Source organism: Salmo trutta, chromosome 36 (assembly GCF_901001165.1).
Source record: "Salmo trutta chromosome 36, fSalTru1.1, whole genome shotgun sequence".
NCBI lineage: Eukaryota > Metazoa > Chordata > Actinopteri > Salmoniformes > Salmonidae > Salmo > Salmo trutta.
Window position 1 is genome coordinate 28338510 of NC_042992.1, and position 18072 is coordinate 28356581.

Genomic DNA, 18072 nt, shown 5'->3' on the forward strand with positions numbered 1-18072 from the left:
TTAGTTGTTTCACTTGGGTCAAACGTTTCGGGTAGCCTTCCACAAGCTTCCCACAATAAGTTGGGTGAATTTTGGCCCATTTCCTCCTGACAGAGCTGGTGAAATGGAGTCAGGTTTGTAGGCCTCCTTGCTCGCACACACTTTTTCAGTTCTGCCCACACATTTTCTACAGGATTGAGGTCAGGGCTTTGTGATGGCCACTCCAATACCTTGACTTTGTTGTCCTTAAACCATTTTGCCACAGCTTTGGAAGTATGCTTGGGGTCATTGTCCATTTGGAAGACCCACTGGCAACCAAGCTTTAACTTTCTGACTGATGTCTTGAGATGTTGCTTCAATATATCCACATAATTTTCCTCCCTCATGATGCCATCTATTTTGTGAAGTGCACCAGTCCCTCCTGCAGTAAAGCTTCCCCACAACATGATGCTGCCACCCCCGTGCTTCACGGTTAGGATGGTGTTCTTCGGCTTGCAAGCCTGGCAGCTTCATTAAATAGTACCCGCAAAACGCCAGTCTCAACGTCAACAGTGAAGAGGCGACTCCGGGAAGCTGGCCTTCTAGGCTGCTGATAATGTTCCTCTGTTCGCCTATGTAGATTTTCCATAAAAAAATCTGCCATTTCCAGCTACAATAATCATTTACAACATTAACAATGTCTACACTCTATTTCTGATAAATTTGATGTTATTTTAAAACTGACAATTTTTTTTGCTTTTCTTTCAAAAACAAGGATATTTCTAAGTGACCCCCAAACTTTTGAACAGTAGTGTACATTAACATTACAACAACAAAAAACATTACATTTTGCTCATCCCACAACTTTCATAGCATTAAAAGTCCCTATGGTTATCTCAATTCAGAATGAGTGACACCCTGCTCGTCCAATCACACAACCCTGATTGTACAGGCTCACCTCCAATACGGAGTAGTGCTGCGAGTCAGACCCTGCCTCTTCCTCTGTGAGGGAGGACAGGGAGCCCTCCTGGGTAATGGGGTTCCTCCGAGGATCCCTCCCCCCTCGCTGGACATCCAGCGCAGCACCCAGAACCTTCTCCATCTCCTCGGGGTCCAGGTTCTCCAGACTCACACTAAGGGGAGATTCAGTTCAGTTGAACTTTATTTATCCCCTCAGGAGCAATTAAGACAGGCATTGTCAGTTTACAAATATAGAAATCCTCCACAAATACATACAGACATCACATTTCCCAATAAAATTTCCTGAAACATTTGCAGAATAGAAGTAGAGAGAAGAAAGATGAGAAAGGGACAGTCTGCAAAAGTAACCAAGATAGAAGTGGAAGGGTCTCTCTCTTCTGTAAAGAAAGTCTCCGAACATTTATACTCACTACCAATCACTAGTTCACAATGACTATAGTTGCACATGAGAGGTTGTCGCCGTAACTCCTGATACGTGTCAAGGCAAGGAGGTACAGTGAGGGGAAAAAGTATTTGATCCCCTGCTGATTTTGTACATTTGCCCACTGATAAAGAAATGATCAGTGTATAATTTTAATGGTAGGTTTATTTGAACAGTGAGAGACAGAATAACAACAAAAAAATCCTGAAAAACACATGTCAAAAATGTTATAAATTGATTACCATTAAAATTATAGACTGATCATATCTTTGTCAGTGGGCAAACGTACAAAATCAGCAGGGGATCTAATACTTTTTTCCCCTCACTGTATGTGTGTGTTGTGGTTGTAACACTGTCTGACTGGACCTGTCGTGGTGTTCTCTTTGTGTGAGGGGAGGGGGAGAGATGTTGTCCAACAATGGCTACTCTCTGGGCGGTGTATGTGTGCGCGCGCACATGCATGCAAGAGAGGTAGATTGCCCATACCAGTGTGAGTTTGATGCATGTGCTCATACAGTGCATTCAGAAAGTATTCAGACCCATTCCCATTTTGTTACGTTACAGCTTTATTCTAAAATGGATTAAATACAAAATGTTCCTCGTCACAATACCCCATAATGACAAAGTGAAAACTGTTATTTTATATATTTTTTGCAAATGTATTAAAAATAAAAACAGAAATACCTTATTTACATAAGTATTCAGACCCTTTGCTATGAGACTTGAAATTGAGCTCAGGTGCATCCTGTTTCCATTGATCATCCTTGAGATGTTTCTACAACTTGAATGGAGTCCACCTGTGGAAAGGCACAAATCTGTCTATATAAAGGTCCCACAGTTGACAGTGCATGTCAGAGCAAAAACCAAGCAATTAGGTCAAAGGAATTGTCCGTAGAGCTCCGAGACAGGATTGTGTCGAGGCACAGATCTGGGGAAGAGTAACAACAACTGTCTGCAGCATTGAAGGTGCCCAAGAATACAGTGGCCTCCATCATTCTTAAATGGAAGAAGTTTGGAACCACCAAGACTCTCCATAGAGCTGGCTGCCCGGCCAAACTGAGCAATCAGGGGAGAAGGGCCTTGGTCAGGGAGGTGACCAAGAACCCGATGGTCACTGACAGAGCTCCAGAGTTCTTCTGTGGAGATGGGAGAACCTTCCAGAATAACAACCATCTCTGCAGCACACCACCAATCAGGCCTTTATGGTAGAGTGGCCAGACGGAAGCCACTCCTCAGTAAACGGCACATGACAGCCCGCTTCAACAAAGGTGCTTCAACAAAGTACTGAGTAAAGGGTCTGAATACTTATGTAAATGTCATATCAGGTTTTTATTTTAATACATTTGCCATAAATTCTAAAAATATTTTTTTTGCTTTGTCATTATGGGTATTGGGTGTTGATGAAGAAAAAAAACGATTTAATCCATTTTAGAATAAGGCTGTAAATTAAAATGTGGTAAAAGTCAAGGGGTATGAATTCCTTCCCTAAGGCACTGTATGTCTGTGCATCTGGACACACCCAATTCTCTTCCCAAGACAGGGCCGTTGTGGGATAAACCAACCCTTACCAGTCATATCAACAAGCTTTCACCAAGGCTTGTGCCAAATGATTTACCTTGTAACTACCGCCCACGGGAAATGTGCTATTGTCAGTGGTTGTTCCATTGGATATCATAAGGTGAATGCACCAATTTGTAAGTCGCTCTGGATAAGAGCGTCTGCTAAATGACTTAAATGTAAATGTAAGGTAAATCATGTGACAAGGTGAAAAGGATGCGCTTTTAAGAGATGTGAAGACAGTTTCATCAACTAAAAAGGCATTCAAGGAAAATTCTACCCAATAACTATCTTTTGGCATTTGTTTCATTAGTCCATTGTTGACATAGTCCCAAACTGTCATCATGAGGGGATGATTTCTGTATTTTGAAAGTAACTTGAAAACTTGATTGCTGACAAGCAAAACCTTTTTTGACTAAGTCAACAATGGACTAATGAAATAAATGCCAAAAGATAGTTTGTGGGTGGTTTTCCTTTAAAGCTTCCTATGAATTTTGTGAAAGAGAAAGAGTTAAAAAGAGATTGAGTAGGGGGTTAACTATCAGTGAGCGGTCCCTCCAGGATTTTGTGATTGCAAATGATTTAGCAAAATCAAGCAGTACAAAAAGATGGCTTGCAATTTCAACCAATCACTGCACATTTACCAAATAGCATGGTTCAACCAAGCCACATCAAAAGTTCCCTTGTCAGCGCATTTTTTTGCACCAAATTGGACAAAATGCACAATGCCACGCACAATGTCAGAATTGCTGCAGCATATCAAGCATTTTTGCAGGCAAATATCAGAAAAAAATCCCTGCTAAATTCTGGAGGGACTGCCTGAGATCCACATGAATATGGTTTTCAAATAGATCATACACTGATGTTGATAGATTTGACTGTATATTTGGGTGTGAACATGTGATTTAAGAGTGTGTGGATAAGAGTGTCTATTCAAGCTATATTGTAGTTGTGTGGTGGGACTGGGTACTCTGACAAACATTTTTACACATTTCCATTGTTTCTGTATAATAGATTTCAAAAATATATTGTTTTGTAAATGGATAGAATATAAACATAAGGATTCCCGTATAGAATTGTATGTTTATTGCGCTCCTTACCTGCGGTTGTCGCTGGGTTCCGGCCCCTTCTGCTGCACCGTAACGATAGCCCCGGGCTCCCAACTGTGTCTCCGCCAGGGGTCCAGGTGGGTGAGGTGACGGGTGGCCGGAGAGCGCAGGGTAACCCCCCCGGCCCTGCTAACCCCCTTCACCCCAGGGCCTGGGGAGCATGGCGGGGAGGGGTATGGGAAATAGGGGGGGAGAGGTGGTATGGTGGAGGAAGAGGGCAGGCAAGCTGGTGGGTGGGCGTACGGGGAAGGGGTGGTCGGCATCTGGATGAGGGGCTGAAGTAAGAGAAGGGCACAGTGAGAGCTCATACTGTTCACTAGGGATGGGCGACGTCAACCTTGGTCCTATCGTGATTATGTGGCCATAAAACATTGTGATATAATATGCTATCGCCCCCCCAAAAAATATTTAAATGTTAGATTATTTTTTTTATATGCACCATGCAGAAATCGCTCCGCCATTTCATGGTTGCGAAAATTAAAATATTTTGCCTAATTTCAGTTTGTGAGACAAAACAAGCAAGTATAGTGAATCATTGTATTATCTAAACTGCTGTGAAATATCTTTTCCATAAACAGAAATATTGTATTTTCAGCTGTTTGAAGCTGGTGTACAAAACCGAAAGTAAAAGATGGAAAACTAAACTTAAGCACGAGAAGCATAGAAATAGTGCACATAGAACAGATCTACCACCTCTTAGACTTGCTTTCAATGAGACTGACAGCTCTATAACTCTGATTTTTATGTGAATTTGGTCGGATCACCCAGAAAGTGACATATCGCAGTTTTAACTCAGCTAAAGACAAAAGTTGGGCTATAGCGCAAATTCAAATGCAACTGGACGAATCATGACGAAAGATAATGTTGTTGAAAGCCTGGGCAGAGGCTAAGTGCAGGCAAATCTTTTCTAATATTTCTTTCTGGTGGAGCTTCAGCATGGAGCAGGTTTGTGTGTTTGTCTGTCTGGCGCACTGTGATGGAGCAGTGACTGTCTGATGAGGAACGGGCTGTCTTACCATTATGACTAGGGATGCACAATATAGTCGGTGAACATATCGGAATCTGTCGATATTAGCTAAAAATGCCAACGTCGGTATTGGCCCGATGTCTAGTTTAACGTCGATGTGCAAAACCGATGTTAAAGCCGACATGCATACCTATATAACATAGGTACATGACGTAATGACGCCACGTAAAATTTTGCGCTACACATGCAAAAACAGCATTCCTAACCTAGCCCACAATGACTGCTGTGTGGGTCGAGCAGTCAACAAGTCGAGCAGCCATTTGAAAGAGTAAGAACATTTCAGCGAGACAACTCAAAGGCGAAATCCATTAAAGCCAAGATAATGGAATTCATTGCCCTTGACAATCAACCGTTCTCTGTCGTGGGTGATGTTGGCTTTCACCGACTGGTCAAGCACCGGTACACATGTTGCCCTTCCCGAGTTACACAGTAACAGCGTCACTGCTATTAGCTTCACAACATACTATGGAATGCTGTTTGGGTCTTTGCATGTCAAAAGATACACATCAAATAACTATTTGACACGTTAAATAAGCTTTTAATTTGACACGTCAAATAACACAGTTCTATTATAGAATGTTGTGTGTTCTGAATTTGCACGTGCAAGCCAAGCGCCACCACTACTATCAGTAGCACTGTCAAAGCTGTACAAAAAAAGTCTGCAAACAAGCAAACACCAGCCACGAACAATGTATTTACAATACTGCGTTGGTAATAAAGCATTATTTGTTCAACCGCAACTTCTGGGGTAGCTAGCTTTAGCTTGGTACCTAGCTAACACCAATACAGCCAGCCTGAAAACAATGACCAGTAGAAACTGCAGTCATTTTCATTATTCTTAGCAATGATTTAAGAATCCTTGTGAGTAAGTATTAGCTAGGGAGCCACTTGCCTAATGAAATTGAACTTCAGTTCATGAAAATAAATAGCTAGCCAGCTACTTAACCCTGTCGCCCAAAGCTAACATTATAAGCAGCCAGGTAGATTCATCTGGCTAGTGAGGCTCGACCAGACCGGGTTATGTGTTGTGAAGCTAGCCACAATAAGGATTAGGCACAATAGTGGAATTTGTGGTTTGCCTTCAAAAAAAAGTACCTCTTGAAAATGATACAGAAGGTTACATTTGGTGGAATCATGCCATATATAGACTAGATAAATGTTAAACAAGGTTGGAATGTGAAGCAATGTAATGGGGTATCAGTCTATTCGGTGACACCCACAGAATCTAACTGCAGAGTTTACGCAAATATTAGCGTTGTAGCTCTTATCGCGGGACTGTGACTGTGTGGAATCACCTCCCCAGTCAGCCTATTGTGTGTATTGACATTCATATTGCACTGTACAGCTTTACCTAAGGATTGGGGAATCAGTCTACTCAATACCCAGAGTTATCAGACTCCAAAACATCCACGTAGTATTGTGTTTCCACTGGAATAGTGTTCAATACACATAGGTTGACAAATGTGGCTCAATTTACAGTTGTTTCAGAGTCCCGCAATAAGAGCTACGATGCTAATGTTCTCTGGGTGTCACTGAGTAGACTGATACCCCATGTCCTTGATCCACAATCTATAGGTAAGGCTGTACAGTGAAATAAGTATGCCACCAATGCAACTCTAAAGTATAATACATCCAGTGTGATTTCAACAGATTTGTCAAATTAACAAATTGTCTTTTGTTGATTTTATAACATTCCAACCTCATTTAGCATGATCCTTTCAATTATTGCATAATTCTACTATTTGTATCACTGTCAATGACATACCTTTATTTTGAAAGCTAACTGCACTATTGTGGCTAATCTTTTTTGTGGCTAGCTTCACATAGATGGGTCCGACCACCATTAATCAACTAAGAATTGTCTTATAAATTATGGTTATTTTAGATGACACCTAGCTATCTAGTTTGCTAACTAACTATATAGCTACTGAAACAGATGTCGTTTTTGCTATGTTTTTGGGGAAGAACAGTGTCTGCATCCATGAGCTTGCTAGCTTTTTTAATGACCAGCACTGTAGGTGTGCGAGACAACTTTACCAGCATCATAGCATACGTATCGATGAAATATAGTTATTACACATTGATTACACCATGTAAAAAAATATTATGAACGCGTTAAATTATATGATGCAGTCATATTCAGGTCCTGATTGGTCAACAAGCTGATTTCACACGCAAAGACCCAAACAGCGTTCCATAGTATGAGAAATCCTGGTTGAGAATGAAACGACTGGTCAAATGAACAACGAAACAGCACAGCAAGTGAAAGAAATAGCTTTTGATTATGTTTTACTGGTCCGTGTGGTGTGTGTAACCTTTATTTAACTAGGCAAGTCAGTTAAGAACAAATTCTTATTTACAATGACGGTCTACCCCGGCCAAACCGGGACGACGCTGGCCCAATTGTGCACCACCCTATGGGACTCCCAATCACGGCCAGATGTGATACAGCCTGGATTCGAACCAGGGACTGTGGTGACGCCTCTTGCACTGAGATGCAGTCAAATTATGACATCATTGGCTGGATAAAGTAGTCTACTGTCTTCAGAACTTGATAATTGCTTTATTTGCCTCATAAAACAGAAAAAATATATTGTTTGTTCGATCATAAAGCTGTGATTCAGAAAAGCCTATGCCTTGGCTTAGGCTACAGATCAGGGGTATCAAACTAATTCCACGGAGGGACAAGTGTCTGCAGGTTTTTGCTTTATCCTTTCAATTAAGACCTATACAACCAGGTGAGGGGAGTTCCTTACCAATTAGTAACCTTCATTTATCAATCAAGTACAAGGGTGGAGCGAAAACCCTGCAGACACTTTGCCCTCTGTGGAATGACTGACGTGCTATAGACTTTTGTTGTCATTTTTGAAAGCCACAACTTTAGGACACCTTCGTAGGCTAGAATATTTGGAAAATAAGCTTCTGTTCATGACTAACTCCTCTTAAAAGCGTTTATGATAACTTATTCTCCTTCCTCATACTGGGCTATTGGCTATTTGGTTTTCAAACTCGCTTGGAAGGATTTTCCCAGCCCGCATGGATCATTTACAGTGGCAAGAAAAAGTTTGAACCCTTTGGAATTACCTGGACGTCTGCATAAATTGGTCATAAACTTTGCTCTTCATCTAAGTCACAACAATAGACAAACACAGTCTGCTTAAACTAATAAACAATTATATGTTTTCATGTATTTATTGAACACACCGTGTAAACATTCACAGTGCAGGGTGGAAAAGTATGTGAACCCTTGGTTTTAATAACTGGTTGACCCTACTTTGGCAGCAATAACCTCAGCCAAATGTTTTCTGTAGTTGCGGATCAGACCAGCACAACGATCAGGAGGAATTTTGGACCATTCCTCTTTACAAAACTGTTTCAGTTCAGAAATATTCTTCGGATATCTGGTGTGAACTGCTCTCGAGGTCATGCCACAGCATCTCAATCGGGTTGAGGTCAGGACTCTGACTGGGCCACTCCAGAAGGTGTATTTTCTTCTGTTGAAGCCATTCGGTTGCTGATTTACTTCTGTGTTTTGGGTTTTTGTCCTGTGGCATCACCCAACCCATCCTCCTGCAAAATGTCCTGCAAAATGTCTTGATAAACTTGAGAACTCATTTTTCCGTTGATGATAGCAACCTGTCCAGGCCCTGATACTCCCTTCACCATACTTTACAGTTGGGATGAGGTTTTGATGTTGGTGGGCTGTACCATTTTTTCCCCTTCCAAACAACTCAACTTTAGTTTAATCTGTCCACAGAATATTTTGCCAGTAGCGCTGTGGAACATCCAGATGCTATTTTGCGAACTACAGATGTGCAGCAATGTTTTTTTAAGACAGCAGTGGCTTCTTCCGTGGTGTCCTCCCATGAACACCATTCTTGTTTAGTGTATCGTAGACTCATCAACAGAGATGTTAGCATGTTTCAGAGATTTCTGTAAGTCTTTAGCTGACACTCTAGGATTCTTAACCTCATTGAGCATTCTGCAGCACTCACAGTACGGACACGTCTCACAGTCCTCATGCTTCTTTTGGTGTTTTTCAGAGTCAGTAGAAAGGCCTCTTTAGTGTCCTAGGTTTTCATAACTGACCTTAATTGCCTACCGTCTGTAAGCTTAGTGTCTTAACGACCATTCCACAGGTGCATGTTCATTAATTGTTTATTCATTGAACAATGGGAAACAGTGTTTAAACCCTTTACAATGAAGATCTGTGAAGTTATTTGGATTTGTACGAATTATCTTTGAAAGACAGGCTCCTGAAAAAGGGACGTTTCTTATTTTGTTGAGTTTATATGAAAATATCAGTTTGAAATTTAGAAAGAGATCTAATAGGCTACTTTGAAGCAAGGTAAGACATGCCTCAATATGTATTAAAATGTTCAGGTTTTAAACAATTAACTATATTTTTTCAAAATGCATAGCCTACTGCCTCCAGCTCATTGCAAAGTGGTGGGTGACGCACTGATGAAGCCTGCCTTCCTTCCTTTACTGTTTGGGATACGGCAGCAGCTGTAGCTGCAGCAGCAGCTCTCGTGCTGTCTGACAGACTGCACTCGAAGGCTCTGTATGCTCAATGCGTGTGATAAGATAATTTTTTCAAGAACAAATTCAGTTAAGAACAAATTCCTATTTACGACGACACCGGCCAAACCCGGACGACGCTAGGCCAATTGTGAGCCGCCAGACCAATTGTGCGCCGCCCTATGGGACTACCAATCACGGCCGGTTGTGATACCCTGGTTCGTATCCAGGCTGTGTCTGTAGTGACGCCTCTAGCACTGAGATGCAGTGCCTTAGACCGCTGCGCCACTCGGGAGCATAACAAATATACTGTAGCCTACACAGGCACCAATTTAATTCCACTAAATTGTGCAAATTAACCTATAGACCGATAAGCATGACCATTCAAGTCTATTTCCATCAATGAACACTCTAAAAAGCAATACTTAGCAATTAGATTTTTTTCCTTCTCCCGGCCCGTTACCATTTTATTTACCAGCTTTTCAACTTCTTTTTTGACAGGCCAAAAGCCGGCTAACGGAAACGCTGACATACGCAAACACATACTTCACCGGAGGTAAAGTATCTACAACTACAGTTGGGGGCATTAAAAAGTAAATTATTCCAAATTTGCTATAGCAACTGTACATGTTACAGAACCCTCATAGGGTGATGCCAAGCTCCAAGTTCATTAGCAATTATCTAACAAATTCTGTAGTGAAATATGCCCCAGGCAGTGTAGTTACATCCACTTTAAGCAAATGTTTACCTGTACCTGTACTGAATGCTCCCAACTATGTTTACTCATGTCTTTGGGAGGGAGTTTGTTTGTGTACTGCGGTGTATGTACAGTGCATTCGGAAATTATTCAAACCCCTTCTCTTTTTTTGTGGGCTATACTCGGCCTTGTCTTAGGACGGTAAGTTGGTGGTTGTAGACATCCCTCTAGTGGTGTGGGGGCTGTGCTTTGGCAAAGTGGGTGGGGTTATATCCTGCCTGTTTGGCCCTGTCCGGGGGTATCATCGGATGGGGCCACAGTGTCTTCTGATCCCTCCTGTCTCAGCCTCCAGTATTTATGCTGCAGTAGTTTATGTGTCGGGGGCTAGGGTCAGTCTGTTACATCTGGAGTATTTCTCTTGTCTTATCCGGTGTCCTGTGTGAATTTAAATATGCTCTCTCTAATTCTTTTTCTCTCTTTCTTTCTTTCTTTCTTTCTTTCTTTCTTTCTTTCTTTCTCTCTCTAGGAGGACCTGAGTCCTAGGACCATGCCACAGGACTACCTGGCATGATGACTCCTTGCTGTCCCCAGTCCACCTGGCCATGCTGCTGCTCCAGTTTCAACTGTTCTGCCTGCGGCTACGGAACCCTGACCTGTTCACCGGACGTGCTTGTTGCACCCTCGACAACTACTATGATTATTATTATTTGACCATGCTGGTCATTTATGAACATTTTAACATCTTGACCATGTTCTGTTATAATATCCACCCGGCACAGCCAGAAGAGGACTGGCCACCCCTCATAGCCTGGTTCCTCACTAGGTTTCTTCCTAGGTTTTTGGCCTTTCTAGGGAGTTTTTCCTAGGGAGTTTTTCCTAGCCACCGTGCTTCTTTCACATGCATTGCTTGCTGTTTGGGGTTTTGGGCTGGGTTTCTGTACAGCACTTTGAGATTTCAGCTGATGTACGAAGGGCTATATAAATAAATTTGATTTGATTAGATTTTTCAACATTTTGTTACGTTACAGCCTTATACTGAGAAGTGGCTTCCGTATGGCCACTCTACCATAAAGGCCTGATTGGTGGAGTGCTGCAGAGATGGTTGTCCTTCTGGAAGGTTCTCCCATCTCCACAGAGGAACTCTGGAGCTCTGTCAAAGTGACCATCGGGTTGTTGGTCACCTCCCTGACCAAGGCACTTCTCCCCCGATTTCTCAGTTTGGCCAGATGGCCAGCTTTAGGAAGTCTTGATGATTCCAATCTTCTTTCATTTAAGAATGATGGAGGCCACTGTGTTCTTGAGGACCTTCAATGCTGGATACATTTTTTGGTACCCTTCCCCAAATCTATCTATGCCTCTACACAATCTCGGAGCTCTACGGACAATTCCTTCGACCTCCTGGCTTGGTTTTTGCGCTGACATGCACTGTCAACTGTGGGACCTTTTATATAGACAGGTGTGTGCCTTTCCAAGGCATGTCCAATCAATTGAATTGACCACAGGTGGACTTCAAGTTGTAGAAACATCTCAAGGATGATCAATGGAAACAGGATGCACCTGAGCTCAATTTTGAATCTCATAGCAAAAGGTCTGAATACTTATGTAAATAAGGTATTTCTGTTTTTATTTTTTATGTATTTGCATATCTAACACATCTAAACCGGTTTTCGCTTTGTCATTATGGTGTATTGTGTGTAGATTGAGTAAAATATATTTTTAAGTCCTTTTCAGTAAAAGGCACATGACAGCCCGCTTGGAGTTTGCCAAAAGGCACCTCAAGGACTAGCAGACCATGAGAAACAAGATTCTCTGGTCTGATGAAACCAAGATTGAACTCTTTGGCCTGAATGCCAAGTGTCACATCTGGAGGAAACCTGGCACCATCCCTACGGTGAAGCATGTTGTTGGCAGCATCATGCTGTGGGGATAGGGAGTGGGAGACTAGTCAGGATCGAGGGAAGGATGAACGGAGCAAAGTACTGAGAGATCATTGATGAAAACCTGCTCCAGAGCGCTCAGGACCTCAGACTGGGGCTAAGGTTCACCTTCCAACAGGACAACGACCCTAAGCACACAGCCAAGACAATGAGGAGTGACTTTGGGACAAGTCTCAGTTCTAAAAACCTGTTTTTCCTTTGTCATTATGGGGTATTGTGTGTAGATTGATGAGGGGGGGGGGGAAACAATTTAATCAATTTTAGAATAAGGCTGTAACCTAACAAAATGTAGAAAAAGTCAAGGGTCTGATTACTTTCCGAATGCACTGTATGTGTGTATATGAGTGTGATAACAGCTTTGAGTGTATCCACATGTCATATCAGCAGAACGTCAATGTAAGCACAGGGTTATACCATGCAATCACACAGTGGGCACACACTTTGGAGATAAATTAGATTAGCTTTGGATGCCACCACACCCAATAGCACACAGAACAACACTTTCACAACCTTCTGACAACACTCAACATTTGTACAACCCTTTCACAACACTCTCGTCATGTCTCTGAAAACAAATATAACTTCCCCTAACCCATTCTTTTTAGAACACAAAAGGCTATCATAACCCTAAACAAACATAAAAACTGTTTGAAAGCCTAGTATTGAACACATCAAAAAAGGTATAACACAAAAAAACAATAGCAAGTTAAATAGATTCCACAACTTCAACACTAGCAATCAATCAAATGTATTTATAAATCCCTTTTTACATCAGCCGATGTCAAAGTGCTACACAGAAACCCAGTCTAAAACACCAAACAATGCAGATGTAGAAGCACACCATTGATACAATGACACTAACACAAAAAGTCACAACATTTTTATAACATTATCCATTATACTGTCATAACATAACACCCTCAGTGATCATGCTCTTGTGTTGTAATGGAGTTACAAATGAATAGCATGATCACTATTCACATCACTCTCGCAACACTTACAAATGCAATATCAATATTAGATTTACCAGCATAGTTGTCATCAAATACAGGCTATACTTCATCACTTTCTTTTTGTCAACCTCTGCTCACTCCCCCAGTGTTTTTCTATCCTCTCCCACCTCATTCCTTTCTCTTCCTCTCTCCTTATTCCTCCCTCTATTCAAGCTGTAATTAATATCAGGTTGGGGAATGCTGTGTTTTGACAAGCACTTGTTGCAGGACATTTTGGTTTGCCTTGGGAAGGATGGATGGATATATATATATATATATGTGTGTGTGTGTGTGTGTGTCAGCACAGATAGCATATAAAAAGCTGGGTTATGCTCAGATGCATGAGAAAGGAAATAGTTTGAGACACACGTAGGATGCAACACAGATCTATACAACAATGGAGCTTCTCCAATGCCAATTTCAGCTGAGCTTCTTAATAGAAGAACATCATTAATGCATGACAGCCGTTTTAAATGGCTTGTTTTCACCAAATACACATACCCTACTCCAAATGAGTCGCAAGTATAAACCTGCATACAAAAGGGATTAACTGGTTGCAGTTAAACATTTCCTCTTCCAACTACCAGTAGGCCTTCAACAAGAAAAGAACTTGATACTGGCAGTATGAACAATATAAGCATAAGGGTTCTTTTGTACTAGTAGGCATTTATTACCCTATCCTTTTTTTCTATTCTGACTAGGTTCTATATCTCTGTCTTCCTCTAACAATTCCCATCATATACAACTGTCATATTCCTACTCTCTCCCGCCCTATCCTTGTTCAGGCCCATAGAGCAAACATGGAAAACAATGGGGAGTGTGATGGGTCAGCAAATACGTCAGTGTTCAACTCTGAGTGAATGAACGTGTGTGTGTGTGTCCGCGCACATGTGCGACAGAGTGAAAAGTCTGCAAGCATACTGGACATGTCTAGCAGTATGTCAATATTTATCTGAAAGTGCATTCACACGAGGCAACAGCCCATGAGAGTGAAAGAAAGAGATGAAGGTGTGTACAGTAATACTGTATGTCCATTCAGACTGCAGGTGCATGACAGTGTGACGGGACACAAAGCACCGATTAGTGTTCGGCAAACAAATTTGAACAGTCTCTATGGGCAACCAAAGCATCAAAACACAAGTAAATATAATTGGTAAAACTGAAGTTTGAAAGACCTGTTCTAAAGTCCCTCTATTGAATAAAATGATACCTATTCAATATATTGAGTAAATATTTTATTTTACTTATTCCTCATTAGTCCACTACTTAGCTGGTATTCTCTTAAAAATTACATGCTAAAATGATAATTACATATTACTTCCTGTGTTGACAAATTAGCTTTTGGTTTCTTAAAACAAGCACCACTGTCTTCTATTTGTTGCCCATTGAATTAAATTATATGATGCAAATACCTGAGAAGTTCCCACTATTATCACAATATTTATTGGTTTGAGTACTTTAGAACTCTACTTAGTTTATCCTCTTACGCACTAGCCACCTACTACTACTAGCCTTGGTGCAGGCCCTCACACTTCAGCTCTATAAAATAAAGGAATAATCTCACTGACATGGTTGCATCTGACTTCTTTAATTGACATAGCTGCATCCTGACATCCACATGTTGCAGTGGTCAATGCTGCCGACTACACTTTCATCACATGCTGCAGTTTTCGCCCCTATAGACAGACTTTAGACACAAACAGAACGACTCAAAATGGGTAGAATTTAAAAACTTTAGGCAAGAAGACATAACTGCACCTCTTACCTTCCCACCATCTGTCCTTCTAGTCTTTGTCCTCCCTCTGTCATCACTCCATCCCCCAACTCATGTCACTCACTCATTCCCCACCATAAACCCCCACTTACCTCCCTCCCCCTCTATCTTTAGTCTCCTGCTCTTTCTTCCTATTCATGGGGGTGAGGTGAATTAAGTCACCGGTGCATCTTTTGAGAGTTTGCCTGGGGGCCATTTGGTAAAGTGGTAACTTCATGTAGCCTGGTCTCAGATCTGTTTGTACTGTATAGCATGACAATCAATGACCATAGGGGTCGTCAAGACAGCACAAAACAGATGTGCGATTAGCCAGGCTGCAGTTTATTTTCTAAGGCAAAGATAGAATGTGGGAACATTTTGAAGCAGGGGTCAAATTATACATTGACTCGAGAGAGTGAACAGTAGACTTGAACACCATTGATATTCTTATGCCTAGGGGGTTGCTCACGTTAATATTTCAACATTTATGGTGCTGCACAAATTTATATTGGGAGTGCCAATAAAGGCACTGGCCTATTTCCATCCCTGTGTTTTTCTGGAAATAAAACAAAGATGGTTGAAGGTAGGAAAATACATGAGCCATTTTTACATCCAAATTGACAAAATGCTACCACACAACATTGCTCTTATTCTCCTCATCTCTTTCCCTCCCCCCCACCCATTGTCTTTCTTTCCTCCATAACTCCACTCCACCTCTCACAGACAGACCTGTATCAGATGTTCTAAGTAAGTACCTTCAAAAGCTATTCTTCACTTGCATAATCTTGGTTTCCTTTCTTGACAACTTTATTCTCTGACCCCTTTCATTCCGACAGCTCGGTTTTGGTCAGTAGCACACTTCAAGCGTGAAATCCACCAGGCAGCACAATGAGGATAGTTTAGTCTCAGGTAACAAGTGCTTTAGGGAATGTACCATAATACACAAAGACATGGGCCCTTCACAAAACAGCTAAAGAGTTTAAGGATTGATGTGTTCCTCATTTTCTCTCACTCTCAGGGGATACACATTCTTAGCCTTCCCTGTAGCTCAGTTGGTAGAGCATGGTGTTTGCAACACCAGGGTTGTGGGTTCGATTCCCACGGGGGGCCAGCACAGAAAAAAATGTATGATATGTATGAAATTGTATGAATTGTATGCATTCACTACTGTAAGTTGCTCTGGATAAGAGCGTCTGCTAAAATGACTAAAATGACTTAGCTGAACATTGAGCGTGACTATCTACAGATTCTACTCAATTGGGACTCTTTGGGGAGAGATGGCCAAAGGGTCTTGAATTCACCTTACCTCTCTATGACTCGAAGCATTCATTAGCTAATCTCTTTGGGATGGAAATGGGGACACTCAGACACATGCATGTTGAGGAAAGGGCTTCTGCTACAGTTGCTGCCTGGTTGTTGCCTATAGGCCTACACTACTAAGGTAAAGTCTGATTGACTAAATACGCACATTGTAAGAATCCCTTATTTTTGCCCCCCACAATTCTGAACCAGCAAAAGGTTCTTTGTAGTTAAAGTATGAATGGGGTATGAGTCTAAGAGCTGAGTCGAGTTATTGCTGTAAAACTATAGCAGTCTAACATTCTCTTTAGAATAATGAAATACATCCTGAAGCATACTTTTGTAGTGCTATGTTTCACTGTTGTTGAGAAAAGTGTTCTGAACAGGTGGCCATCGTCATAACTTCCTGTACTTTCTGTCTCCAGCTCCTAGGCTTAATTTTCCCCCTACGATGAAATCGGGGAGAGTACTGTGGATCTGTCTCGGTCTGTACGTGATATCTCTGACAGCACCAGCAAAAATGTTACGAAACTGGGGTGAATGATGTGTCTTGTCATTGAGATCGGGCATTTACAAAATTACACTGATTGTCCCAAGACGGGAGAGGGACGCTGCATCATTCGTAGGGGACGACATATTTACTGTTGCCTTGTGTGTCGTTTTACTTTAAAAGAACAATCCAGGAGAAACAAGACTTTCAAAACTAAGTATAGGTTTAGATATATATTTCATTTAGTGTAAGCCACCCGCACTGTTAGGTTTGCTCTGAATGGTCAAGACATTGCCATTTTATTTAACTCTAAATTGAGAGGTAAGCAAGTCGTAGCATATCACAAGCAAGGTAGTAATTAGGCTACAGTATAATTGTATGTAGGCTAATTTAGCCGAAATAGTGTAGTCATCAAAATCCGTCTAACTGAAAACATTGTTTATATCCACGCAAATGTGAAAAAAATTAAGACTAATTCACGTTTTTTTTATGGAAGATGCTCGTACCTGACTCCACGAAACATTCACTCACTAAAATACAAATGGACTACTGTTTTTGTTTCAAAGTTTGTACAATAAGTTGGTGGTGTATAAACTCTTTTTTCCTAGTTATATTTTGAATAAGAAGTTCTGTCGGCGGTTTTTACCTTTCTTCTTGGATTTAAATCAATCAGTTTCTTTCTGCGCGAGATCCCAAGAAATAGTTCCAGAGAAAAGAACCTGATCCAAAAGGAAACAAGCTTCAAGACACCACCTAGACTGCTCCGTAAGAATACTGCCAAACGATTTCCAGGTCGAAAGTTTACACGAAGTCTTCGGTCATTTGTTTGTTGACCCGCCTCAGCAGTGTCGCCAAAGAACTTCTTGTCGTGTTGCCCCTTGGTCTTCTTGCGAGAATCGTCACTCCCCCATCTCCTCCTCCTGTGGACTGCGTGCGTGCAGCTCAAGCACTATGGACTGAGACGCGCGCGCGCACCTTTTGGACGGGTTTGTTACAAATCATAATTTATAAAGAAATATAAATAACGTTTGGGGAATTTTGTTAAACCCATACATGAATCTTTATTTGAATTTCAACGTATCGCTTGATTTATAGGAATTACTTAATTACATAAGTGAAAATCACATGGAGTGCACCAACTCTTTGATAGTAGCATATGTAAACATGATATTGTAGCTTTAAATGTAATTCTAAAATGATTTCTCTCCCACAAAAGTGTATTCTATTATACAATTATAATTTTATTATAGGCCTAGAGATTTCATGAGATTATTATATCAACTAATTTTCGGCTGATAATGGACCATATTAGGCTATCAATTCACCACGG

At 41.3% G+C, this 18072-nt stretch overlaps 1 protein-coding gene across 2 annotated transcripts in view; it reads right to left on the reverse strand.

Moving 5' to 3' along the window:
• Positions 1 to 17681, reverse strand: part of LOC115175776 (rho guanine nucleotide exchange factor 2) — a 69489-nt gene extending 51808 nt beyond the window's left edge. Inside the window, exons 1-3 of one of the 2 annotated variants that reach the window (XM_029735281.1) lie at positions 17389 to 17681; positions 4018 to 4301; positions 917 to 1091 (exon numbers count right to left, since the gene is read on the reverse strand). In XM_029735281.1, coding sequence (XP_029591141.1) covers positions 917 to 1091; positions 4018 to 4289 — 447 coding nt within the window. In that variant the 5' untranslated portion in view covers positions 4290 to 4301; positions 17389 to 17681. The remainder of the gene's footprint in view (positions 1 to 916; positions 1092 to 4017; positions 4302 to 17388) is intronic. The other variant, XM_029735280.1, reaches the window with a different exon arrangement.
• Positions 17682 to 18072: the final 391 nt, after the last annotated feature.